At 43.1% G+C, this 27,289-nt stretch overlaps 1 protein-coding gene across 1 annotated transcript in view; it reads left to right on the top strand.

Annotated features, from left to right (window-relative positions):
* TMTC1 (transmembrane O-mannosyltransferase targeting cadherins 1) overlaps positions 1-27,289 on the top strand; it is a 143,827-nt gene that overhangs the window by 49,815 nt on the left and 66,723 nt on the right. The window contains exons 6-8 of the mRNA XM_058804849.1: positions 4,975-5,056; positions 5,983-6,086; positions 17,749-17,938. Coding sequence (XP_058660832.1) covers positions 4,975-5,056; positions 5,983-6,086; positions 17,749-17,938 — 376 coding nt within the window. The remainder of the gene's footprint in view (positions 1-4,974; positions 5,057-5,982; positions 6,087-17,748; positions 17,939-27,289) is intronic.

Below are 27,289 nucleotides of genomic sequence, written 5' to 3'. Positions count from 1 at the left end.
CAAGTGCTGTCTTCAAGGAGGATTATAGGCTGAGCTAGGGGGAAAAGATGCTTCTCCAGAAAAAAAAAAGATGCAGCTGTCTGGACAGGTGATAAGGAAGTCTTCTTTAAGTAGGAGTGGTAAGGTGGTCTCTGTAGACAGAATGTGGCTCCTGTAAAACTTATTCTCAGCAGAGGAGTCTGTCAAGCTGATTTAGGATTAGATGTGCATCTATCAATGACCTAAAGCTTTGACATGCACTTAAAATATCCCTGTCTAAGTTAAAAAATATTCTTGATTAGAGGTGTTTTCCTTTATCAAGAATTAGGAGTAAGAGAGCAGCCTTGCTTTTTTATTCATCCTTCCAGTATCTTCCTGTAGTATTTGGAGTTTGAAAGTGCTAGTTCAAAACTCTGGCCGTTGGTGGGAAGTGGCTCTGTTTCCTAAGCAGAGGATAAATGAGAGCAGTGATCCTCTCAGAGTGAAGTGACCTGGCCAAAACAATCTCTTGATATACCAACACTTGTTCTGCTGCAAACTTATATTGGTCTTTTAGACATTCCTGATGGAGGGTCCACCAGAGATCTTAATTGTTTATTCGCTTCCCTTGAGAAAGCCTTCAGAGAGAGCCCAGAGCAAGCTCACATTTTATGCCAGAGCTGAGTCAGCTGCAGTGTGGGATAAACCTGTTTCCAGTAGTGGCCTGCAGCAGCTCCCAGAGCCATGGCAATGAACAGCAGCTGAGGAGCTGCTTCACATTGCTCTGTGAGCTCGAGGTGCCTCCAATGGCACAGGCAAATTAAAAAAGCTGCCTGCTTCTTAGAGAAGTTTGTTTTGATTAACCCAGCGTCCATCTGGTACCAGCAAAGTGTATGTTCCTATAAACTGCACCATATTGAATTTTACTGGGCCACCTACCCTGCTGTCTTCAATTATAAAGCCTCAGAGTGCCCTGGTGATGTAACTGATTCCAGGATGAGCTGTGCTTTTCAGGAAGCTGGGACTGCCAAATATCTGTCTTGGCCTCTGCTTGAGCTACACAAGAGAAGTCCCTGCATTATTAGGCTTTCCTTGGATTTATTGTTTGTTGTGATTCTGGTTGTTTTGGGGAGTACTCCTGAAAGGCTTTTAAAAGAGAGCCAGTGGGCAATTACCTGCTGGGTTGCTTTGTGGGAAAGCTGGCATGAAGTGGAAGTGGAACCTCTGCCCAAATGGGCTCTTCTTGTACTTGTTTAGTGAACCCAACGAGCTGAGATTTTCTCCTCTAATTTTACAATTTTTTTAGGAAGACCTGCAAGACCCACACCTTGAAATGATCACATACTTGGGAGGCAGCATGTTGCTATGTGGTACTGCCATCAGCACACTTTCCCTAACTCTGTCCCACACCCACTCTCATGTGGGAGTGAATGCATGTGTGTGTGTGTTTTGGCATGTTTTGGGTACCACAGTAGTGCTGGTTGGGGTGGAGCAGGTGATAGGGAGTGGTTCCCATGAACAGAGGGCTGTTTGGCAGCCTGGAAAAGTGTGCAAATGTGACTGGTGAATGGCTTTTTACAAGACAGCTGTTAAAAAGGGGTATAAAACAGTTTAACTGTTAGAATAGTAATTTCTTTGCTTCTCCTAGCTAAATACAAAATTAAGAGCTTTGGCTGATATTAAAGTTGCCTGAGTGAAGTTCAGTGTAACTTCAGATATATTTGCAAGCTGAGATTTAACGTGGAAAAAGCTGCTGCAATTTTACATGTAAAAAGCTCTGCGTTTTCCATGCTGTGTGTTACTGACATTTAGCAAACTTCCTCAATGTCTTGGTTTGGAAAGACAGGTATCTGCTAAGAAAGGCAGGAGCCTCCCCAGAAATGGAGAATGTAAACCCCCTCCCTCCAAATTGCTATAAATTTTAAATTAAGGGGCTCTCAGGCAAAATATATGGGAGCAGGAAATAATAGTTATTTAATAGGGAAGAAAATGAAAGCATAAAATAAACAATGCAGCACACTAGAACAACACTGACAGAGTCAGAACACAACCTGACACCCTGTGGGTCAGGGTGTTGGTAGCAGTCCAGTTGGAAGTGTGGCTGCAGTCCTCCTGGAGTGTCAGGTGTGGTTCTGTTGGAGCAGGGATCCTGTAGAAGGGTGTATTCTTCCTCTGAAATCCAGTGGAAGAAGAGGCAGCTGTTCCTCTGGAAATCCAGTGGAGAAAGCTGTGCTGGTGTTCTAGAATCTCCAGATTATATCCAGTTAGGAATGCTTGGCTCCTCCCCCTGGGCAGAGCATCTCCCACTGGGTTGCTGTAGTTCTTATCAGCCATGCAGTGACATTCAATAGCCTGTTACCAGCAGATGTCTCCCTGGAGGGAGGAGTGGTTGTGGAAGAGATAAGGAAAACTGCCCACTTGACAGAAGACAGCTGCCATACAGATGGCAAAGAGAATACAATTTGCTTGACAGTCCAGGACACTCATCCAGGTCCCGTTAGCAGTTCATTTGGTTTCATTCAGCAAACTGTATGTTGTTTTTCCACCTGCACCAGACCGAGATGTTTCACTAGCTACCTTCCCTGACTCAAGTGGTAGCTCAGTAAGGTGCTCTGGGAATCCACGTGGTTCTTCTAAAGCTTTGAGGCACTGAGTGTGACCTGTCCTTTATGCCACTCCTGCAGGTCAGTCTGGTGGGTGGAGAGCAGGCTTGCTGAGCATTGAACCATGTTATCTTCTGTTGTTTCCAGACAGACTTCAGGACAGCAGCTTTCTTTAATGGAAAAGTTTCACTTGTTAATTGAACTACTCATTGCCTGACCACTGGTGGCTTCTCTGGAGGAGGGCAAACACACAGCCTGAGATGATGGCCACCTCACAAGTTTTGGGTCGCTGGTGTCAGGTGATGCTGCTTCTCAAGGATGAAGTTGGCAGAGTTCTTGACACTGATAAAAGTGCTCCTCTGTCTGTAACTGAAGCCTTGGAGAAAGAGCTGAACTGTTCTAGTTGATCTTTCCCCAGAATAATTCTACCCAAAGCAAATATTTGTAATGGAAAATTCCTTCCTAAAGTGTTGCAGAGAGTTAAAAGTGAGCAAAAACAGGTTCTTGAGGAGTCAGGCAGTGTGATGAATAGAGGGCTCTCCTCTCTCCACACATAAAAATGTAAACAAAGTGCAACCAAACACTTCCTGCTGCAAATCACAAGGGGGTTAAGTTTCATAAAGGGTTCCAGCAGGGGACAAAAGCCTGGGGTTTGGTCCAAATGCTGTTAAAGTCAGTGAGAGGCTTTCCCTTTCGTTCCGGTGGGTTTGGAGCTGGGCCATGGCGAGCACTTGAAGGCCAACCTGACCTTTCATGGGCAGACAAAGCTGAAGGCTTAGTTTCACCTCCCTTGTACTTGCTGCAGCCTGATTGAAATCAGTGGGAACTCCAGAAACTTTGCACTTTGAGGCGTTCAGCCCTTGTAGACTAGTCTGACATTTGAGTCAGGTTTGGTGCTTAAATGTCAACATTTCACAGTTAGTAGACTCCAAAGACTGAAAGTTGTCTGGCTTGCTCTATGCTGTGTGGTTTAGTTCCTTAGTTTTAGGCATGGCACTTAGGGAAAGCTTTCTGAAGAGCAGTTCCTTTGTACAGAGCATCCAGATGTATTTCTTTCATCTTGGTAAATGCTGCCTCTGTTTCTTGCCGGCTTTGCCCTGGTGCTTTTTTTTCTGCAGTGTAATCTTTTCTTCATCTTGCCGTGGTGACCAGGCTTGCAAACTTCCTACTTTAGAAAATTTGAACAAAACCCCAGGTATTAAGGACTCTTGGCTGCATTAGGAAGTGCTTCAGTCTTGTTTTTTCAAAGACTTGAAGGGTGGAAGCAGTCAGGTGATAGACTGTCTTAAGGAATTTGGAGAGGAAATAAGATGTGTTTTATATGCTCCATGTTCACAGGAGAAACATATGAGGATTTCATGCTTGGAAAGGTAGCTTGCTTCAAGGTGTTGCAATGCAAACTGCAGTTTTTGTAAATCATTTAAATAGAGTATCCTGATACTGACTGTATGTTATACAGAAGAACCTGCAAAGGGTTTTCCTTCTGAATTTATTTTGTTGACTTGATATTTATAACTTCTTAAAATAAGTTCTAATTTTTTTCAATAGTTTTTTACCTACTATATGTTTAAAATATTCCTATTGTCCCTTCTGTGTTTCTTTTTGTCATTGCTTTGTTACAGTGATGGAGCATTTCTAAGGTTCAATAGACACAGAATTATCATGAAATTAATGCCATGGATATGGCACTATTTGTTATAGTAAGAAAGTTCCTTAGACTTTGGCAAGTGCTTCTATTCAATATTAAAATAAATGCATGGTTTTGGCTCCAAATACAGTTTCATTTTACTCATTAAGAAACAGGAAGGGTTTTATGAACATTCCTACAACAGTATGCCACGTGTGTGTTTCTCTGTGCAATTAATTATCATAGCACTTTGTCAGCAGGCTTGTGATGAAACTTAAATGTGCAGAATACACTCCCAAAAATGCTTAGAATCAGTTCTGCTAGATAGTTATTCTCCTCTCTAGAGACTGAGCAGAGAGCTGGGAACAAGGAGTTTCTGCATTTTAATCATAGTCTAAAATTGAATTGCTCTGTTGGGGTGACCTTTTAAAAATATGTCTCTGTCTAGTCTTCTGGGAGTCTGAAGGCAGCAATCTCACTGAGACACACCTGGGATTTTTCTGAGGATTAAGGGGTTAATTGAAGATTTAAAAACAAACAAACAAAAACCAAACGAACAAACACACCAGGACCAGATTTTGATGGCAGAACTGCAATGTATTATAGTGTGGATTACTTGAACTAGTCTCAATATTTTACTTATGTGGAAAGACCTTTGAAGAGTTGGAGTGATGTCATTATTATTGTATTTAGGGTGGTTAAATCAATGCACACATTTTTCTCCATTTGAAAAATGAGTTAGTGTTCCAAAGTACTTCAACAAACATTTGTTTCCTTGTATTTCAGGTACCTGACTGCAAATAACAACCAGAATTTCTTGTATACTGCAAGGCCTTTTTTGAAGAGAGCTGCTTTGGTGATAAGCTACGTAAGTATGAATGGACTTGACCAATAGCAATGCATAGTGGCATCCCAAAAGACTCAGAAATCTCTCATGGTAGATCTTAATACGAAGTTAGGCTTGGGAATTAGTCTAGAAAAGTTCAGCTGTGCAGAAACAAGAATATTACTGTGTTTCCACTTCAAACCTTTTGATTTATCGTGGTTGCCCTTGCAACCATGTAATCATCTGCAGGTATTTCCTGCCCTAAATACAGGGGACTCTGTGGCACTGGGCTGCCCTGTCAGTGACATGCTGTTAATGCCAGTGCAGGTAAGAGTTGTAAGAAAAACTGGTGCTTGATGTGCTGCACACAGGACTCAACACATTGCAGAGGAGAAAACAAGCACTTCCATGGCGATGTTCTGGGTGTGCAGCTCCCTGTGCTGCTCCAGGAGCCAGGTCCCCTTGCTTGTCCCTTGACAAGTGCTTACCAGAAAGGTAAAGGAGTGGCAGCTTCAGAAATCCTTCCAGGAATTAGGATTGTGCAGCACGAGGTGCACTGATGGAGCTTGTCCTTACACCTACGCCAGTGTGGATAAATGATAAGGACTTTTAAGACATCACCCATGATTTTCCCCTCTGCATTTAGGTAGAGATCAGTAGCAAAATTCTGCAGCCTACACTGCAGCAGAGTGACAGATTTGTCCTTGGGAGTGCTGCCCTTGTGGTGGGTGCTGAGATGTGTGAGTTGCTGGCAGTAGTGCAGACAGGAGGAGGGACACACAAAGTCACAGTGCGCTCTGTGCCAAGGGTTTGTCACCCTGGGTAAGGTGGCAAGCTTGAATTTTGCCTAAACTGCTGAGCTGACTGGCTTTGCACAGCATGGAGAGCTATCACAACAAAACATTTGCTGGAGGCCTTAGCTCTCCTTAGTAGTGCATTTCTAACTTAGGTGTTCTTCTTCTTTGAAGGTGATCCTTGTGCTGTATTTCCGTCTCTGGATAATGGGAGGTTCCATGCCAATGTTTTCAGAGCAGGACAATCCAGCCTCATTCTCACCATATTTACTGACAAGGTATGATGACAACAGTCAAACAGAAGCTTTCAAAAGTGTGGTCTTGATGTTACATTTTCTTACACTAGAATGGTTTGCAGATGACAATGAAAAATCTTGTGTTGCCTTAACTTGGTTCTTCATATTGCTCGCTCTCTCTTGGAATAGAAAGCAACCAAAACTATTTGAACCCCAAAGCACATTGCAGGTCCTGTAGGGTTGTATTACAGGTGCTTTCTTACTGAAAAATGTGTGCTTATTATTATGCAAAGCCCAAAGAATATAATTTAGTTGCCTGAGCACAGGACTGGAAAGCCCAGTAACTGAGGCATAATCCTAAATCTTAAAACTGGCTGCTCCTGAAATGTGGGATGGAAGCATGCAGAGTTTTGGCTTCAGCTGAAGTTTGTATAAAAAGGGGGTGACCATGATTCTTGGTGTAATATCAGTGACTGAGCAGTGAAGGTGGATGGGCCATGAGTGTTTGCTCTGTTTAGCTACTGAAGGACACTTTGGAGCCTTCTGGAGGAATTTCCTGATGTCTCAAATGAAAATGGGAGCAGTCTTCCTGTGTGTCAGTTCTGGCTTGCTGGCTCCTCATTCCAACAGTGAAATTGCAGCTTAGACACAGGTTACCACCAAGCAATCCTTATTCAACATCTGCTGCAGAATTGGGCTGGATCTCATTTGGGGAACCTTTATGATAATGTGGCAACAGCTCCTGTTACCATCAGGGCTAAAAGTGCTTCCAGGAAGCACATTGTCTTGTTTGGAAAGCTCTGACGTGTTTGTTTCTCGTGGAGTTATTAATACCAGACTTAGTGCAGCACAGCATGAAGGATTTGCTGCTGTCCCTTTTTGATATGTTTATGCTGAGATGGGGGTCACCAGGTCACAAACGAGCCTGGCCTAATTTCAGTTACCTCTTCTGTGCTGCACATGTTCCTTTGTGTGTTTGTCTCTTTGCCTCTTGTAATGACAGGGGAGGGGTTTCTAAACACAAAAACCAAGTCATTCTCAGGGTATGAAACAGTGACTATTTTTACCACTGTGACTGTGGATTTTATTAACAGCCTTAGGAAAAACAAGTCAGAGAGCTGCTGGCTGAGGTCCTCCCTTGGCCCCAGCAGCAGCCCCGGCTTCACCTGCAGTCCAGCAACACCTACCCACTCCAAACCTAATTAAGGAAATCCATTCCAGTAAAAAGCAGTATTACTGTTCTGAAGGGATTCTAAAACCTTTTAATTATCCCAGCTCTTCCATTTCTGCTGAGCTTGATCTTAATCCTCATTTTAGCCAATTTACCCAGAAGGCTTTATCCTCCATTCAGGAAACCCGTCCCTTCAGCAGGTCTCAGTGTCAGTCCTGCAGGTACACTGGGACCCAGTGATCCTCTCTGAACTGACAGCCCATGGTGCACCCTCTGACCCTTGGACTGGCAGCAAACCTTGTCCTTCCTCCTCTGTCTGACTCAAACTGACTCTCATCTCAGATTTTATCTGCCATGGTCAAAGCTGGAGCTCTTGCTGCCCAGCTGGCATTGTGCCACTCATCCCAAGTACAGGACTGGGATAACAAGTGGAGCTAGCAAGGGGCATAGGTGTGGTTCCAGGAAGGTCTACGGAAATGGTTCTACTCTTGTCAGATCCCTCCTGGCACACTGCATCCAGCTCCAGAGTTCTCAGCACAGGAAATGCATGGAGCTGTTGGAATGAATCCAGGGGAGGGCTGCAGGTGTGGTCACAGCTCTCTTCACACAGAGCAGCAGGCACAACTTCCCCAGGAATTTTCCTAGGGAAGGCAGTGAGAAAGCTCAGAGAAAGAAGAGAAAACAATTCTTACCTCTATTTGCTGTTCCTGTTGTTTGGCACATGTGGAATGTGTTATGGGGATTGTTTACCCAAAGTGATTTGTTAATTGGATTCTGGCGATGGTCGTTTGGATTGATTGACCAGTTAGGTCAAAGCTATGTTGTGACTGTCTGAAAGGGGTCACAGGTTTTTCTTTAGTGTAGAATATAGTATAGTATTAGTATGTAGCATAATATAGTATAGCTTAATAAAGGGATTGTTCAGCTTTCTGAAATCACTGGAGCCATTGTGGGTTATTCCCTGATTGGGGGACACCCTGCTACTATACTGCAGGAGCGTTTGTGCTTACAGTCCAACTTCAGAGAAGCTCCTAAGCAGGGTGTGTTCCTCACATGTGGACAGCTACAATAGCAGCAGCGTGTGAAGAGCTGCTGTGGGAAGCGTTTAACAAGGTTTTGAAGGCAGTAATTAACATATAGCACTGAAGCCAAGATGTTAGCTGTAAGTTGGGTTGAATTGGGAAGAAGGCAGTGGAAAAGCTAAGTTTGGTGTTGAGACCAGAAACTAAAAGGAAGGTCAGTTTTGAGTAGTGCTCTTGAAGTGATTAGTAACATCGTTACTGTAGTCAAAGCAAGGGTTAGAGTCAGGCAGTGGGCAAGTTGTTTTGTAACTCTGAAGATTATTTAGGTCAAAAATGGGAGTTTTTTTGTTTTCAAAGGGTTGTCTTCATTTGAGCTGGAAGTGTGGTTTTTGTGCATGTCTCGCCAGGGTAAATGTTATGCTTTTCAACAGAGCTGAAAATTATTCTAAGACTTGGCCAGCTCTGTGGGACTGGAAGGAAGGCTGATAACAGTGGAATAAAAAAGAAAAACAGTAGTTTGGAAATGTGTGGCAGCCTTTGTGAAGTTCATGGAGTTAGATCTGGAGCTGGGGTGTGGGCTGACACAGGATGAACCCAGTGGAGCACTGTGACTTTGGCAGGGTTTATTGAGGCCACCATTAGGGGTAGGAGTCAGCTAGGGGGTTGAAAAAGCAGTGACTTGTGAGGTCAGAATCTGTGATCCCTGGGAGCTGATACAGCCTAGAATGCAGGACTGGGGGTGTGAGGGGACTGTGCATGTAGAACTCAGGGTGTATCAAAGGAATCTAAGAGGAGACAGGTTCCAAGCAAGCCAGGGAAGTGACACACAACAGGCAGCTGAGCTGGGAGCTCCTTCCTGCAGGACACCAGGAGTGTGCTGAACATTTGTGCAGGGTCAGAGAGAGATTTGCCAAGTTGAAATAAGAAATCCAGGCTACTAAATATGCAGAGACCACATCCAACTCTGAAACTTCAACTCATCCAACTCCCCAGCTAGGATCTGGGGGAAAATTATCATTTTTTATGCTTTACTTGGCATGGACTTCTGGTCACTGCTGGGTAGACCATTGATGTGGCTCAGTTTGGCCCGAGGAAATGCCTTTGTGTTCTATGTAACTTGTCTCCAATCTTGGGCAGCACAAATGTATAAATTAAAGTAGACAGATAAGGATTCATTTAACAATTGAAGGGCATAATATGCTGAAATAATGACAGTTTTTCAGTCTTTAGAAGGAGTCATCTGTTCAGTATACTCACTAAATTACTATTGTTAAAATTACCAGCGATATTCCCAAATGCCTCAAAGTTTAGGGGCACAAATGAGAGCCACATTTCCATGGCCTTCAATACATTGCTTGGCAACGGTGGTCTGAGAAGATGGGATGTGTCTGTCACTGCCTTTCCCAGTGGAGGCAGAAATGAAGGTGTTGGGAATCCTTCTATTCCTAAGCCCTGCCATGGAAGCCTGTCCATCCAGGCTGGTGTGCACTGCAGGATGCACTGTCTCCAGTGGCCTTACCTACCTTAAAGAACACAGACTTTGATCTCAAAATCTGCAATGGGTAAGCAATACTTGAGGTAGAAAAACCAATCCCAAACCTCTGTTCAAACATTCTTGCTTGTATCAGGCAGATGTTGAGGCAGAATGCAACTAGAAAGGGCTACCCAGGTTTATGTAAACAGTGTACCAAAAGTGCAGCTCCAGAGTCAGGAGGGTGTTGAGTGCAGGGCTGACATGCTTCAGATGTTTTGCACAATGTTTTTTTCTTCTGCCCTTCTTGAGGGGAAAGAAGTAGGAGGTCTCTGGATAAACAGATTTTATTACCAATACTCTGGCAAGATAAGGGAAAAATCCATTGTGCAGTGTGTCTCAACCTGTGAGAAACACATTGAATTTCACCTGTAGTTTCTAATTAAAAGTCTGTTGTTTAAAAAAAAGCTATGTCTTTGGGAGTCAACTTATATTAATTTCTGCTGGCATTTGCCTTGTGATCTCTGGTGGCTGATCACCCTGGGCGTGAAGCAGGTTATTTGTGGTGCTTCCTTAAATAGTTAATGCATTTCTGCTAGGACTGCCTTGAGATAACATTGTCCTGTGGTTGAACTGTTCTCTCTGTAAGCTGGCTTGCTGTATTGCTGTGCTGTTTCAATCAGGTAAATGAGAATTCAGTGCTGCAGAAAGCTGAAGAAGTGCTTATACATAAAAACTGGCACATAATCCTTTTCACAGAGATTTATGACTGTTTTCTGAGCATTGCATTTAATCATCCCAGTTGTAACTTCAAAGGCAATGAACTACCAAGAGGGAAACCATGGACCTGTGCTGGGAAAATGGGTCTCTGTGCCAGCCAGCTTTGCCAAAGAAATAGAAGTCAAGTGTAGCAACTACTTTGATATGGAGTTTTCATGGACCTTAGGCTAGAAAACAGCATTAAAATAGACCCCTGTGACATACCAGCTCTTAATCAGCCAGGCTGGCACACGCTGCCTGGGTGGTGAGGTTCTGCCTGGCTTGTCAGTGCTTTCTGTTGTGTGCTCAAAGGTGTTTAAGTTCAGCCCTAGATGTATTATCTGCAGGCACCCAGCAGTCAGGGATCACTTCTAACAAAAGGGAGAACAGCAGTGTTGGTAACAATTGCTGTCATGCCTACCCAGGGGCCAGACAGCCCAAACATTAATTTATACAAACTGTAGTCTTTATTCCAGTGGGTGTTGGGAATTGGGGAAAGCCTGGCTTGGAGATGATTCTCCAAAGCAGAGGCCCCTCTGCAGAGAAGGTGGCACTCCCAGAGCCACAGGAAAGGTTTCAGCATCTCTCCCATCCAAGTGTTCTTGGTGTGATGGGCACACCCTGGTAGTGCTGCTCTGGGATTTGATAGGCATTTCAATGGGCTGTGGTGCTTGCTGCAAGTGCTGGTTACACAACAAGCACTTCCCTGCCAGAGTCTGTGTCTGAATTTGCTTTCCAAAATCCTTCCACAAGAAGGGGTAGAGAGTGGCCAGTCTCTGAGGCAAAGCAGCGTGCCCAGAACATCCCTCTGGCTCCCACCAGCACTGGGTGGGAATGCTCTGGGACACAGTGAGCCATTTCCAGAAACATTACCCTGGCAGGTTTATGAGGGCTGGTTTTTAATTTCTTGAGGATCTCAGTGGCTGTTCACAGAACACTCCATCTGCTGCTGCCTCAGTGATCCTCTCCTGAAGCAGTTGCCCACTGCTGGGCTCTGCTGGTGAATTTGGGCTGCATAGCACAGAAATGTGCTGCTGTTGGTGAGGAGCTGAGGGTCAGGTGTGATCACAAGGCATGTCCTCACCCACAGCACACTCAGAGGGAAAACACTGTGAGGTCAGTCCCAGGTTTTCCAGCACTGAGATTCTGACAGGAGGCTTGGGTTTCACTGTTTCAAATTCTCCTAGAGAATTCGGTATTGTTCAGATTCTTAGCCACAGAGTTGAAACAACTGACAGAGCCAGAGTAAAGCTCTTCAGGCAGTGTAGCTGTAGAAGACAGCATGTCTGCTTTTCCCCATGTCTCTGGTGCACACAAGCCCATCTTCCAGAGGAGTTACTTTGCTATTCATCAAGCTGCAGCTCCCTGTTTATCCCTGTCTGTCCTTCCTACTCCTGTCCTGATTGGCAGCTGTTTTCCCTAAATGCAGAAGGTTTGATGAAAGGGAATACACAGGTTACAAGTATTTTCTGTCTAATACTTGCATTTGGATGCTAAATGGAATTTGTCTGTCTGCTGCTTGTGTAGTAGTTTACTTCACTATCTCTGAATGAGCTGGATAGACAGTGGGAATTTTTGTCTTCTAAAGCTCTGAAAAGAAAATGTTCAGGCTGACAATATACAGAGCAGAAAAATAAACTCGTGTGGGAAGGTATGACTGTACTGGGAGTTCCCTAGGGGGAGTGTAAATGTTCCAATTTGAAGGCAATATCTGAAACACCACCACCTGGTTATAATTGCAGCCACATGTGTCCTAGGAGGGCATTATTGTGAACTGCCTTGTCAAACACACTTGGGTTTAGGGCTTTGTAAGAGGATGAAGAGAGCCTTGAGCCAAAATCAGTTCAGCTGTTAATACAAATGAGAAGCTCTTTTCCCTAATAAAAAAGCTCTTCTTACCCTTATAGTGAACTGAAATCTCCCTGAGTGCCTGGCAGTGTGCAGGTCGTGTCAGAAGCGCATAACCACAGGTTCTGTGACTCCTGAAAGGGCAAAAATTGTATTCCTGTTCTGTTTCAGATCCCTACCTTTTTCCCCCCCATAAAGAAAGACCCTCCCCTTCTTTTTTCCCCAAGTACTAGTTAAGTGCACTTATTACCTGCCCTCTAGACAGGTCCATTTTTCCCCAATGAGGAGAATGGTTTGCCTCTGCTTTGCTAAAATCCCCAGTGCTGGGAGATGTTTCACTTGCAGGTGGGTACCCTGATGGGTCTTTGTGGGTAGGATTGTCTGCCAAGGAATGGGATGGGCTGGCCCAGAACTGAGTGTCTGGTGGGTTGCAGCAAAGTATGCACTTAGCAAAAATAGTATCACTCTTATATATACATGTAATCTATAATGTATATGTCTATAATTATATGTATAATATACATATAATGCACATTTTATATATATATATAAAATATCACTGTTATCATATAGGCCCCCACTTTTCCATGCAGCTTTGGTGGGACATGGTCAGAGCTTTGTGATCGCTCTTACAGCACAGTTTTAGGAAGAAATCCATAGTCCCTGGGTGCTGTGGGGAGAAAGCTTAAACTGCTCCAAAATCAGAAAAGACAGGAAATGCCTCATAAATGTCTATAAATCTTGGTTTTTTTTTTTTAACCTAGTCTCAGGTTCCTTGTGCTCTGATTGCCTGGGTTTGGCAGAGCTGAGATGAAGGCTTTTCCAAGCTCCTTGGTGTCTATTACAGCAATTCCTCAAGTATTTTCCTGTCATATTGTTATGGCTTTGAGTAGTACCCTTTTGCGTTCATTTTGCAGCAGAAACAATCAGTTCAGATAGTTGTTTTCTGCAACAAGTTCTAGATATGAATCATCCTGTATTTATCTCAAAGCATGCAACAGAACATTGAAACTGAAAAAAATGAAAGCTAAACAAACTGGATTGCCATGACAACACTGGCTACCTACAGGAGGAACTGTGTTTTTCTGAGCATGCCAGAGATGATGAGAATTGAAAAGAACACTTGAAACTCACTGAAATGTGGATTTCCATGTTCATTTTGCAAATAAAAAAATTGCTGCAATGCAAATGCTGTTACCTGGCCTGGGGGAAAACTGTTTGCCAGTTAAGAAGCAGAATCTTCAGTCACCTCACCAGTAATACCCTGATTTTCATGGGATTAACTGAGAGCGTGGGAGGCAGGCAGGAATTTTTCTCCTTTGGAATTCCGGCAGACACTAGAAGCAATATCAAGAAGATCATTAATTTAAAATGTAATTCACTCAGTCAACTAATTAGAAGAAAATACTCTTGTTGCCATTTGCAGGTAGGCTGCTGAAATTTAATTAGCTCCTGGAGTGATTTCAGAATCTTTAAGTCTTTTCAAAATTTGCAAATTAGTTCCTTGAGGTGTTGGCTTTGGTAAGAGATTTCTTCCAAACTTTCTCCTGTGTTTAGCTTTCTCCTTAGTCTTGTGATAGGACAGCCACATAGATGAGAAGGAATATCATATGCTTTTGAGAGCCATAAATAAAAAACAGCCCTGGATTGTCAGTAACTATTATTAACATCTTGTTATTTTTCTGTTCCTAGTACAGAATAGCGATAGTTTAGAAATGCTTTATTTTATACAGCCATCCATCATGTTCAAGGACAGGCTACCAATGCTGAAGGCATATCCAAACTTCTGCTTGACTCAGAGCCTGCTGAAGGCTTTGTTTGAGTGCCTCCAAAAGTCAGGCAGTGCCTCCGTGGATCTCGGTACCATGACTGCTAATGTCACATGCACCATGTCTTGGTTGGAAAGACAGGAGTCTGCTAAGGAAGGACAATGTAAACCCTTCCCACCCCTCTGAATTGCTATAAATTTCAAATTAAGGGGCTCTCAGGCAAAAATATGGGAGCAGGAAATAACAGTTCTTTAATAGGGAAAGGAAATAAATAAAAGGATAAAATAAACAATGCAGTAAACTAGAACAACACTGACAGAGTCAGAACCCAACCTGACACCCTGTGCGTCAGGGTGTTGGTAGCAGTCCAATTGGAAATGTGGCTGCAGCCCTCCTGGAGTGTCAGGTGTGGTTCTGCTGGAGCAGGGGGGATCTGTAGAGAAGGATGTAGTCTTCTTCTGAAGATCCAGTGGAAGAAGAGGCAGCTGTTCCTCTGGGGAATCCAGTGGAGAAAGCTGTGCTGGTGTCTCAAAACCTCAGGATTATATCTGGGTAGGAATGCTTGGCTCCTCCCTCTGGGCAGAGCATCTCACAGTGGGATGTTATAGTTCTTATCAGCCATGCAGTGACATTCAATGGCCTGTTATCAGCAATGTCCCCTCCCCAGGGAGGAGTGATTGTGATCACTCAGAGAGAGATAAGGCAAACTTGATAAGGCCCACTTGACAAAAGTAATCTGCCATACAGATGGTAATGGAATACGTATTGCATTGCAATCTGGAATGCACCATCAGAGAGGGAGCTCTGGCTCTGCCAGGAGAGGTGGCCAAGGGTTCTCCAGGAGGGCGGCTGCAGAGGCCAGCCACCTGACTGTACAGTGGTGGTGATGATTGTCACAGGCTTTAAAATGTTTTACTGCTGTTGGAAGACAGTATTTAAAGGCTAATTATTGCCATGGTGGAGTGGAGCAATGGTTCTCCTTTGGGAGCTGCCTCTGGCACCAGGCAGTGCACATGGTTCCCAAGGAGGACTGAAACCTCACAAGCCCTTGGAAATAGACGCTTGTTTGCAAACCTGTCCTAGTCAGTCACTGGCCTGGAGTTGTCTTCCCATCTTCAGCAGCAGCTTATCCTACCCTTCCAGCAGAAATGCATGAACTCACACTGCTCTGGCTACTCTGAATGAATGCCTCTGAAATTGAGTGGACTCAATTTGTTATGGCAGCAAACTGTTTATTTATTCTGTGCTGTGTAAGGATCTATCAGCTCCTGCCTTATCAGTGAAGATGCAGGAAAGCAGCTAGTCTGTCCTTAACTGCAGTGCTGCGCAGATCCCAAATGTCATCTTGTTCCTTCCTACCCAGCAGCCCAGTCTGAGGAAGCAGGGGAGGGTTTTCTGGTGTGTGTTGTGGTTTGCATACAAACTTCTATGAATATTGTGATGCCTGTTGAAAATGTTAATATATGCCAGGGCATAAAAGGACACTCCCTCAAAAAACTGGGCTCTCCTAAAGCATCAAGTGCAAAACTAACTCAGTGCTTCTGGAAATCCTGTCAAATGTACATACTTGTAGTAGCAATATCATATGCCATGACACTATCCAGATTCATCAAAATAGACATGTTTTTGTTCTAACAATAAAGCCAGAAATGGATCTCAGTTTGGCTTTGAAGTAAGTAGCTGTAAATAAATGCTGGCAGCCTTTTCTGAGCTGATGTGCTGAGGGTGATGGAGAAGTGTGTTTTATTGTGGCTGAGCAGAGGTGGGTCAGGGCACACAGAATGTCACGAGTCAGTGCCTTGGTGTGATTAACTCTCAGAGGATTTAGTGTTGCTATGTTTCTCTGTAATGTGTGCCAGAAGGGTTGGTGACTAGAAAACACATTTGTTTCTTTAGGAAGAGTGAACAATCAAAATTTTAAGAATTGTTTGAGCTAAATTAGGTTATGTTTTTGAGAGATGCTCTCTTAAATAGGAACTGGCTTTTTAATCACTGCCTCTGTTAAGAGAAGATTGATTTTCTTTCTTTCCCTTTTGTTTAGTACCTCAGGGTGGGAAGGTGAGGGAAGTGCAGGGGATGGAAGAGAGGTGTATCAAATGGCTGAAAACCTTAAAAATGTGGAAATATTCCACTTCCCAGAATTGGGAGTTTAGAAGGATCTGTGGGAAAGTGAGAATGTGCCTCTGAGACTGTTTACAATGACACATTCCAGCTCAGTAAGCCTCCTTGCTTTTGGTTCACTGTGCTGCTGGAGACATTTGTTTTTTGAATGAGAAGAGAAACTGATACCCTCACTTTGTAGTTATTTAAGTGTGTTTTCACAGAAATTCAGGGCCCAACACCCATCTGGGAACTTCCTGCCTGGAGTCACACTTAGCTTCAGTGTCCTACCATTCTGCCACAAATCTGATGTTGTAAGTGCTGTTGTAAGGGGCTGCATTTTGACCACAAAGGACCATGTTTGTAAGTGGCAAGTGAGACAATCCTCTGTCTACATGCTTTGACATTTCTGCCATCCTTTGTTACCATTTTAATAAACCTACAAGGTACCATGGCAACTGGGTGTGATAACAGCTGCCGAAGCACGCTCAGATGGAAGAAATCCTGTGCAGGATAGAATGTAATTCTTTCCTTTTTTTGAGTATTTGCCATTTTTGGTGCTGTGTACAATTTGGACTATTCCATTTGCAAGCAAAGGATGGGTTTGTCTCTTTGAAGGCTGTCACAATTTTACTTGGTTGACTTCACAATTATTGGAATAATCAACCTGCAGTCTCTTGTACTTAAAACTATTTCAACTTTAGATGCACTTTTTGGCAAGTAGATGCCAAGAAGCAAAAGCCTGGGGCAGAGAGGGATGTTGGTTTGATTTGTTTTTTTTTTTTTTTTCTTGTTTTCTTTAACCCAGTGGCACACATGCTGTTCTTTTTTAGTCCTTTGAAAGCTCTACATACTTCCCAGAGGGGAGCACTCTCCCCATTTCCATTCCCCATTAATTTCCTCTCTATTGAGAATAACAATTATTGAAGATTACAACAATTTGAAATCCCTACTTGCCCATCACTTCTGTGGCACATCTCATGCAATCTGGCCCCAGCCCTAAGAGACTGTGATGGGATCAGCTAAGAATCACTCTGCCCCTCCTTTCTTCTGTATTTTCTCCCTGTTCCTTGATTTGCAAAGAGAAAAGGGTCTGACTTTAATTGCTCCAGGTTGTGCAGATAGAAGAAATTCTAAATTGTAATTTAAACACAGCTAAAAGGATATTTTGTATTGCAGCAGTGATGCAGTGAAGTGTGTAAAAGTTCAATATATATGTATGTACCTGTGTAGTTATTAATTTATTGTTTAAACTGGCAGAAAGTCACTTCAAAAATCTAACATTCAAATGGGAGTTGAAGTTCTGTTAGTTTTCCAAAGGCAAGTGCATGGAAACATGTAAATATTGCTGATCTTATTTCTTCAAATGACCTGTTGAAGTGCCCCTCACCTATGGCAGCATCTCTGTTTGCAAAGAGGTGTAGTGCTGCCTGTTGGTGCAGTGATGTTGATTAGTTTTTTTTGTTGTTTCCTCCCCCTGTGTGATATGTGGTAAATGCCAAAGGAGGATGCTTCCTGTGCTGGCAGTCATTCCTTGTATTACATGACCTGTTTTCCTTTGCAGGTTTTTAACTTATTCCTACCTTCTGGCCTTCAACGCGTGGCTGCTGCTGGCGCCGATCACCCTGTGCTACGACTGGCAGGTGGGCAGCATCCCTTTGGTGGAGTCCATCTGGGATGTCAGGAACTTGGCCACGCTGTTCCTGCTGCTGGTGATGGCATTGCTCAGCCTACACTGCATTGCTGCATTCAAGGTAACGCCAAAAACCATGCAATACAACCTAAAAGAAAATAAATAAAAAAGTGTTTTGTTTCCTGGTCTTCAGATGAGATGGTTGGTAAGCACGTGTTTTCTACTGGAATGCACTGGAGTGAGGTGAAAATTCATTCCAGTAATAACTAAAGCAGGCAAGCTCAACTGATGAAAATGTCTCTCTAGCTGAATGTCTCAGTCTTTAATTGGTCTGATTTGAGGGCGGAACTTGGCCCAGACTCCTGCATTCAATTATTGTTAATGATCCAAACCCCACTGAAGTTTTTAAGCATCTCTGCCTCTCCCATAATCATTAAGCTTTTTGTCACTTACTTCAAACAGGATTGGGAACTGTCATTTGCAGAGCCTTTTGAAAATAAAATCAATTCTTCTATTTGCACTTTTGCTATGCTTCTAAAACCTAAACCTTGCATACATCTTGATGAGATTTTTTTTGTCAGCAGAGTAATGGAATGTGGGAAATTGGAAATGACCTGGAAATTGTTCTTTAGCGTAAATAATACAGTTGGTAACCCATACTTCCCAATTCAGCATTTCAGAGGTACTATTAATCATATTGCAGAAGTGAAAGTGAGGTTGTATAAGCCTTGTCAGAAGTCAGATATGCACTTCCATGGAAGGGTCTTTTTTGTGGATCATAGGGAGGTACAAGCTGTTTCTCTTTCAGCTGAGTTGTGGAAGCTTCTTTAGGAGAGGTGTCAGTAGTCACTTTGGAAATAGTACAAAAGTTTCTCTTCCTTAAATGTGTATATGGCTGAAAAGCATAATTGAAGGGTGTCAGGTTTTTAATACCTGTTATGCTAAAATGTGCAGGTCATGTACATTTTCAGTCTACCCTGGCAGTCTTCCCTGTGCTCCTGATAAGAAACAGAAAATGAACCAAAACAGTTTGAGACTGCAGAGCTATTAATTTAGATAATACATTCACAGATGCTGTATGGCAAATATGGGAAAACACCCTATTAGGTATTCACCAGTTCTACCTGCAGGTTGTACATCATCTCGTGTTCATCCTGCCTTCATTACTCACTGCTAGAAATATTCAGAACTGTTTGTATTAGACCTAATCCTGTTCTCAAGAAAGTTAATGATAAAATTCTCATTAGCCCAGGATTGCAGACTTCTGAAAAATCTTATTCCATGTTCATTGAAGTTTTGTTTGCTTTTTATTTCTTCTCCTGCTGTCAGAACTATATGTAGGATTAATACTGTTGGTTTTCTTGAAAAAGATTTTATCATATTTTTATTACTTTTTAAAAAAGAACAATTTACTCTGGATTTATGAATACCACTGTTTAATTTGAAACTGCAAATTGTAATTTTTTTGTGAGAAGTTCAGTTTTGCTCTTGACCACTGTTAATGTTCAACAACATGAATTTTGCTCTTTGGGCACTGAAACTTGGGCGCTGAATTTGGGCTTTGAAATTCATCTTAAAGATTCCTTTGTGTTTAGCCTTGAAAACCCCAAACATTGGATGAATTGGATCTGAAGTGATCTAATCCAGTAAAACTAGAACCATCCTGACCAAGTGCTCTCATGAGCACTTGCAGCCTCCAGCAAACCTGCTGTGAGCATGGAGCTGGTGATGGTTCCTGGGGATCACCTTGGATGTGTTTCCCTCAGCCCTTGGTATGGAATCACAGAAGGGTTTGGTTGGAAGGGACCTCTAAGACCATCCAGTTCCAACCTCCCTGCCATGGGCAGGGACACCTCTCACCAGACCAGGTGGGCTCAGAACCCCATCCAACCTGTCCTTGAACACTTTGAGGGATGGCACATAGGTACATACATAATTAGAAGTATAGTTGGAAAATTTTGCTTTTCAGGAAATTCTATGTCTCTGAAGCTATTTTCTGTTTTATTTTTAACAACTCCCACAATTTCTGAATTGTGGTACTGCCATTCAGTGGTATGAAGATGGTTGTGTTAGGCTGAGTGGTATGAATTACCGAGGAAGGCAAACAGGAAGCAGTTTTCCTGGAAATAAATGATGCCATTTGACTTCAAACAATGCCTTTTATAACAGGGAGAGGGGAGTTCAGGGCACAGGAACTGCAGGCACAATTCATTGTATTGGGGTCTTAGGAAAGCATCTTTCCAAATGCAGCAGCAGTGGCCTTTTATAGGGCACTGCTTCCCCCAGGAAGGACCATCCTTCAGTCCAGCCCCAGACAAGCTATTACTCAGTGCTTTACAGCTTAGAGGCAGCACAAGATATATCAGTTGATTTCTCACATTGGTAAAGTGTAAGATGTTCTGCTTTCTTTTGGAAGCACACAGAACAGCCTTAGCAGCCATTTTTCTCTCCTTTTTCGTTGCAAGGTCTCACCTGGAAGAGGTAGCTTGCAATTTCCTGAGGAATGATTGTACAGTGAACAGGCATGCAGTCTATGTGCCTCTCTCTTTAGAGTGTAGGTGTGCAGGGGTAAGAAAGAATGAAACCTCATATTTGTTTTCAGTGGCACCATTGCTTTCCTTTCTGCTGCACAGAGAATGGAAATGGTGGAAATTGTTTTGGCAGCAGTGAAGACCTTGGTCCAGTGAACACTGAACTGATTTTCAGTGGCAAGAGGTGATGTGTGTGCATCCACAACACAGACTCACAGGAGACTCACAGAATGTTTTGTGTGGGCTGTAATTGGAGAATGCATGGATTGGATTTCTGCCTTTGTTGCCATTGAATTTTAACCAGGGCTAATTTGTTGACGTTTGTGATTAGGGTAATAACTCTGTTGGGCATGTGTGTGTGGTGCTGATAAAGGACATCTAAGGCACAAAGCTTTCTTGTTTCATTTTGTGAATGTTGTTATACCTCAGAAAGAGAAACAGTGGAAGATTTCTACCCTTGGGTGCTTTCCTTGGAACATGTCTGTTACTAGATGGGGATTTAGTGATGGAAACTGCAGAAACAAGAGAAGGCAGCTCTCCAGTTTGTTTGGAGAGAGAAGCCTCCCTTCTCATCCTGCTTGTTGAGATCATCCTTTACTGTTGTCTTCCTCTTTACTTAACGAGGAGGTCACTTTAAAAATTGGCTTTGTTAACTGGGTATAACTTCCATTCTCTGGGTTGTTTCTCCTGTATAGTGTGAATCCCTCTCACCTACCTTCTGGAGAGCTCCCTGTGAGCAGCTCCCCAAGCAGGACCTGTTCTGCTCAACTCTTTGCAGTGAATGTCCTCACACAGGCTTCAAGCAGTGCTGGGGATGTGGCAAAGGCTGGGGATGCTATTCAAAATGCCTGCACACCGGAGGGATTTTAATAGTTGGGAAAAGAGGATGGCATTTATTTATTGTTCACTGTCAAAGATAGCCTTGGCTATGAGGAGCGGTTGTGGTGTGACTTCCAGATGGATTACAGAGGTGCCAGGAAACGGATGAGGCATTCTCTCAGTGGATGTTGAGCATGCCAGTCACAAGGTCAGAGAAATAATCTGGTGCTTCAGAAGGCCACTGGGGTAGCCAAGGGCCCATGGCACTGCCTTTCTTTGCTGGAAGATGCAGGGAGCACCTGGTGAACTGGAGGGAGGACAGTTCTTGGCATTATCATCAGGATGACAGTTATTTCTTTGACATGTCATAATAATTCAATGAGCATGAAAGGAAGACCCTTCAGATGTCTGAAGCTCCACTCTGCGTGGCATTTTTAGGTCGCTGCCTAATTAGCAGCTTGTCCCACAGTTTTAGCTGTGAATTTATGTGTGCAGAGCACGTGATGGATGGGATTCCATTTTCCCTGTGGTACCTGACATATGGAGGGCTGATAGTGGGAAAACTCGTGTGTGTAATGGGCTGATTCAGTGGGGTGATCTGGAAAACTGACTTGAAGCAGTGGCTTTTGCACCTGGGCAATCTGGGGGAGTGTGGGAGTGTATTGCACCTCATACTGACAGCCCTCACACATTTGTACCCGTGACCAGCATTGTAAAGGTGCCTTCTGGTGGTTCACAGCACCTTCTGCTCCTTCAGCAGGAGCACATAATGATGTGCAGCAGTTTGCTCATGTCCGAGGAGGAAATGCTACTGACATTTCACATCAATTAAAAAAAATATAATATACTATAATATATATATATATATATATATATATATATATATATATATATATATATAAAAAACTTTTTTAGAGAACGTGCTTGGCTGTTCTGTGTGATGTGGCTACATATGGTACAGGAAATTGTGATGGTTTTCAGGTTATATTCATGGCATGTGACTGACATATGTATTATCCTGATCTCTCATATGCTACAGTTGGTTGTTTTTTATTTCAGAGCTAATTTTAAAGGTGATGCTGCCTCTTTGAATTTCCCTGCATGGTGCTTCCTAGCCAAGACAAGGCATTTTATACCATATTGTGATGACTTTATTTCGTGCTGTAATTGGCATCATATTGCCATTTATCTGGTGGATTATATGTGTGGATAGCATCTGAACATATTCTTCAGTGACTTTCAGACTAAATTTCTTGGCTGACAACGTTCAGTACCATCCAGGAGAGGAATGCATTTGCATCTTCTCTTTGTGTGCATGTTTCTGTTGTTTTTGCTAGCACTTATTATGTGTACTTTGTCATGCTATTTACTTTACCCTGCACTCATGAGACCTTTGCCTCGTTTCCCAGGTTTGGCATTTCATTAATAAATCACAGCTTATGGACCTTTCTGGGGAACAATTGCCTTTTCTAATATTCTACAGCAGTACCAGCATAGTTAGAAAGTATGCCTAGCAAAATTTATATGCCACAACACTTCCAGAACAATACTTGCTTCAAAGGCACAGCAAGGTGAATAAGGCTATCTATTGATGGAGTCTATCTGACAAGCTGGAAACCACAGTCATTTCCATAAAAGGTCCATTTAAAATAAATCCTGCTTTCATTTTCCTGAGGGCCACTTGAATTCCTTCCACACAGAGAGAAGGTCAGGACTGATGTTCTTAATCCTTTTGCAGCGAGTTTTTTCCTGTGCTTCTTCTGTTGTTAATATTTGCTGCAGGGGGAGAGTAATACGCCAGAAAGAGTGTTCAGTGAGATCTGGAGGAAGGGGGGAGCCCCTTGCAGGCACCCCGAGCTCACTGAGTGCTGCATTTCTGCTCCATCGAGTGCTGCAGCTGCATCCACAGCGTGCAGGTCCCTGCTGGGGCTGGCAGGAGTCGGGGAGCCTTCCCAGGGAGCTCTCTGGGCCAGCTGACAGACTAAAAGGGAAAAGCTGCCTTGGTCTGCATGTGACTGCTGTTTTGGGTTAAAAAAGCAGCCACAAGAGCTGTCAAAACACACCTTGCGCGTTGGATTTTCTTTTGCGCGGTGGATGTTTGGAAATAGCAGGTTTGGAGCGTGGTGCTTGGGGTAAATACAACCACAGCTTGAAGCAGCTCTGATTTGGCTCCCTATGAATATGTTCAGCATCTCACCAAATGGGCTCTCACTGCCTGCAGCGTGGTGGTGGAGGTAATTATCACGGGGGCAGGGAGGTCTGCCATTTTCAGCATATTAAGGCTGAATTACTCCTTTTATTCTGCCATTTTCTTCTTCTGATTTGAGTCAGTGTTTCAAGGCCCACTCAGAGCTGAAAGGTTTTGAAATGGCACAGTAGCAGGGGTGAGCAGGAGAGTGTAGGTGAAATGAGGAGTAGGAAATTTACAGCTGGGAGGGGTAATGAGTGTTCATTGTGGCTGCTTGGCCTCAGTTAAACGTTGGGGTGCCAAGCTGCTGTGTGGCTTTTGTTTTTTGTTAGGCTCCTCTCGTTCCATGTTACCTTCTCAAGAGCAAATTCACCATGAACCAAGTTGCTTTTCCAAAGATCGTGCTTTTAAGTACTGCAAATTTGTGCATTGAATTTTACCTGTTTTGTTGTTTTTTTTTTTTTTTTTTTTTTTTTTTTTGTTTTCCCCACGTAGTCAAGCAGCCTGCAGTCACAGAATGAAAAGCAACCACAAGGTGAAAAGGATTATTCTAATTCCTGGAGCAATTTGTTGATTTTCCTATTTCCTTTTGGAATGTTCCACTTCTCTTTCAAAGATTTGTATGCTTCTTCATCCAGCTCAAATGGGCTTGTCAAGTGGAATTAGAGGTTGCAGAGATTAAGGATTGGGAAAATGAGCTTATATCTTAGGGAATTTCAGAAACTTGGGTGAGAAAGACCATAAACACACAGCTGAATGGATGGGTAGCTGTCTTCTACAGAGAAAAAGAAAATAGTGGATATCAAAATTTTACTCTGAGATGTTAATATAAAATATGAAATTATATGGGATGTATTTCTGTACCCTGTTATGGGAATGGGAAAGGACTGTGTTCTACTTTAATTCCGTAATTGAAAATCAGATTTTCAGAAGTGTTGAGCACCCACAATTCTCATGCAGGTAAAGTTTTTAGGCACTTTCAGCATTTCTGAAAACCATGCTGTTTTACCTGGTACAGACCAGGACTTCCTCCCTTGTGGAAACAGAGGGAATGATCTTGTTAGGGTGGTCTGAGATGTGTGCCAAGGATTTCTCTTCAGATAATCCTGGGTGAGGAAGCCAGTGCTCCTTTCTAGGGTTTTGGTTTCAGATTCTGACTCTATGTTTCAGTTTCTGGTGTATGTTTGCACCAGTTCCTGAAGAGGTGCTGCAGCTGGTGAACTGGTATGTAGTTTCTATTGTTGCCAAATGCTTGAAATAGTGTCAGTGTGTCAGGTAGTTAATACACAGTCAGCAGTGATTATCAAAATAGCATTAGAAATCCATGGCTATTTCTATCAAAACTAGATGATCACCAAGAAAAATTTAGTTATTTTAGGAAATGAGTGAGTTACTAAGCCTGGCATTCAAGTAGCTGGTGCTACTCAAGATGCTGATTTTTAATTTTTTTTTTTTTTAATGAGATGAGAAAATAAAACTCGTAATGAAGTGTAGTGATTACAGAATTTGTGGCTCTTTTTCTAGGAGCAAGCTGATTAAGACAGGTGTCTGAGGCAGTTTTGAAGCTGGTAAGTTACCTTTAGCTTACCAAATGCTTGAGTTTTTCAGACCATCTGTTGACACCTGACTTTTGGCATCATTCACTTGGAAGCAGTGGCACAGGCAGCAGAGTGAAATAACCACAGTAGATCAAGGTGTGTGTGTCCCATTCAGGTTTCTGCTGGTGTCCTGAAGGAGAGCAATGCTGATGGTGCATGGAGTGTGGTACCATGCCGTGGCCCATCTGTATGTGCACCAGGCAGGTGAGACCTGCAAACACCCACAGCTCCTGTCAGCTTTACAACCACAGAGGTTTTTTTTTTTTTTTCCCTTTGAAGGAATCAATCCCTAGGGTTAATTCCTGATTAGCTTAATGCTTTCTTTTTATCACCTTATGCATGAATGGAGAGTGAGTTTGACGTGCTTTTACACCATCCCTTTTATCTTTAATGCTGTGTATGGGGAAAGTGCAGGAGTGGGTGTTTGCAGATGCTGACCTCTTGCCAGGTGAGGTGCTCAGAGTCGTTTGATGCAGGCTGCTGAGGAGTCACATTGCTGAGCCACTGGAGAGAGTGGCACAGCAGGAATAGATGAAACAGGGTTGTGTGCAGTCTGCACTTAGGGTTTGTACAAATGGATGTTAGGAATAAACTGAAGAAGTGCCATCCTCTGTCTGTGGTCTGCATCGAGTCATGCAGCTTCTCTGAGTCTCTGTGTCTCTTTTGATGGATAATGCACTTGCCTCCCAGGCCTGGAAGGGTTTGAAAATGTGTAATAGCAATCATTGCTTTGGTACAGCTGTGCACTACCAGCTTTGCTGGATGCAGCTTTCTGCACATGTAGTCAGGTGTTCCAAGCAGAACATCTCACTGCACTGGGCCATCCAGAGCTCTCTGTCACAGGGATTGGTGCCTTTGGTAGGAAGGAGATCTTTACTCCATGGAGCTGTTGGATCTACATGGTGGAGAGGTGACACTTGTCTCATTCTCAAAAAAACCCAAACAGTTAGAAGAAGGAATTAAACCCGTTTGATTGCCTTTCCATCAAACAGGCAAGCATGTATAAACACCTTCAGAAACATTCTGAGGTAGAACAGAATGGAATTTGCTTGGATTTGTTTGTCCAGCTGTTGTCTTCCCTGAGGTGCAGCTCAGTCCAGCCAGGAGAAATGCTGTCCTCACAGCTCTGCTTTCCAGTGCCTCAGCCCTTGGAGGTGCCAGGCAAGGTGAACATCAGTCCTGTCAGCACAGTGCAGACTTCATGGATCTGGCACCTCAGATCATGCCTCCTCCAGGGCAGGAGTAAGGAATTCACTGATGCAAGGCCACAGTTATGGCAGTAATGCTGAAGTGATCTGTGCTCCTCCTGCACTCACACTTAGAGGGCTCTGCCTTGTACAAGACTTGTGCTTTAGTGGAATATGGGATATAAAATGGAAAGATCTCTTCAGTTATAAATTCTAGAGTTTCTTCCTTTCCCCCCAAATTGCTAAGGAAGCTATTTTTGAGATTTTTGGTTGTATTGATCATGTTTGACCTTGGAGTGATTCTTTGATATTCTGTTTGAGACAGTGGGACACTTTTTTTTGCATTGCCCTTGGGAGAAATAGTTTTCGTTAGTTGTTTAATAAGTCTGTGAAATAAAAGTTAGAAAGCTCTTTTTAAAATATTTTTTGGTTTGGTTTGTTGTTTTATTGGTGGGTTTTTTTTTGTTACAGTATAATGAAGGCCTAATTGTAATGAGTTAGATGTGAATTTCAAAACTCCTCCCTCCCACCAAGCTATTTACTATAACAAATGCTATTTTGATTTGAAGTTGGTTTGTCTTTGACAAGAGAAATCATTCTGAAGTTAATTCAAATGATTTGATTCCCCTCTCCCCACCAGAGACTACAGTGACAGAAAGACAAGCTTTGTATTTCCAAAAGGAAGCACTGTCTTTAAGGGGAAAGGAATTGTCTCTCTGAATGCAGTGATCTATAATTTCTAGCCCTAGCTATTTTATTTTAAGGAGAAAGCAAGACAAACACAATTGGCTATTACTCTTTAAAAGCTCTTACTACTGCTCTGGGCACCTGGAAGATGCTGATTCTGACACCTTTACCTCAGCTATCTCAAGTGGGATCATATGACCAAAGTAGTTAAACCAAAGAAATGGTCCTAATATTTCTTTTATTTCTTTGCCAGGAAAATGCAACAGGTTATGTATAGGTTGGATTTGTTTTATTTAGAAAAACACATGGAGGGGATTTCCTATGGCTTGTGTTGCATGGGAGGTGCTGCTGCCCTCTGCTCCTGCAGCCCCATGAGGGGCTCACAGCACAACCACACATAGCACAAATCAGCTGAAGCCTGGGCTCTGAGGACCAGCTCCTCCCAAAGGCCTCTGCCTTAAT

This window comes from Ammospiza caudacuta, chromosome 5 (genome assembly GCF_027887145.1).
Source record: "Ammospiza caudacuta isolate bAmmCau1 chromosome 5, bAmmCau1.pri, whole genome shotgun sequence".
Taxonomy (NCBI): Eukaryota; Metazoa; Chordata; class Aves; order Passeriformes; family Passerellidae; genus Ammospiza; species Ammospiza caudacuta.
Note: the sequence above shows the minus strand (reverse complement) of the source record. Positions and strands in the feature narration are given on the sequence as shown.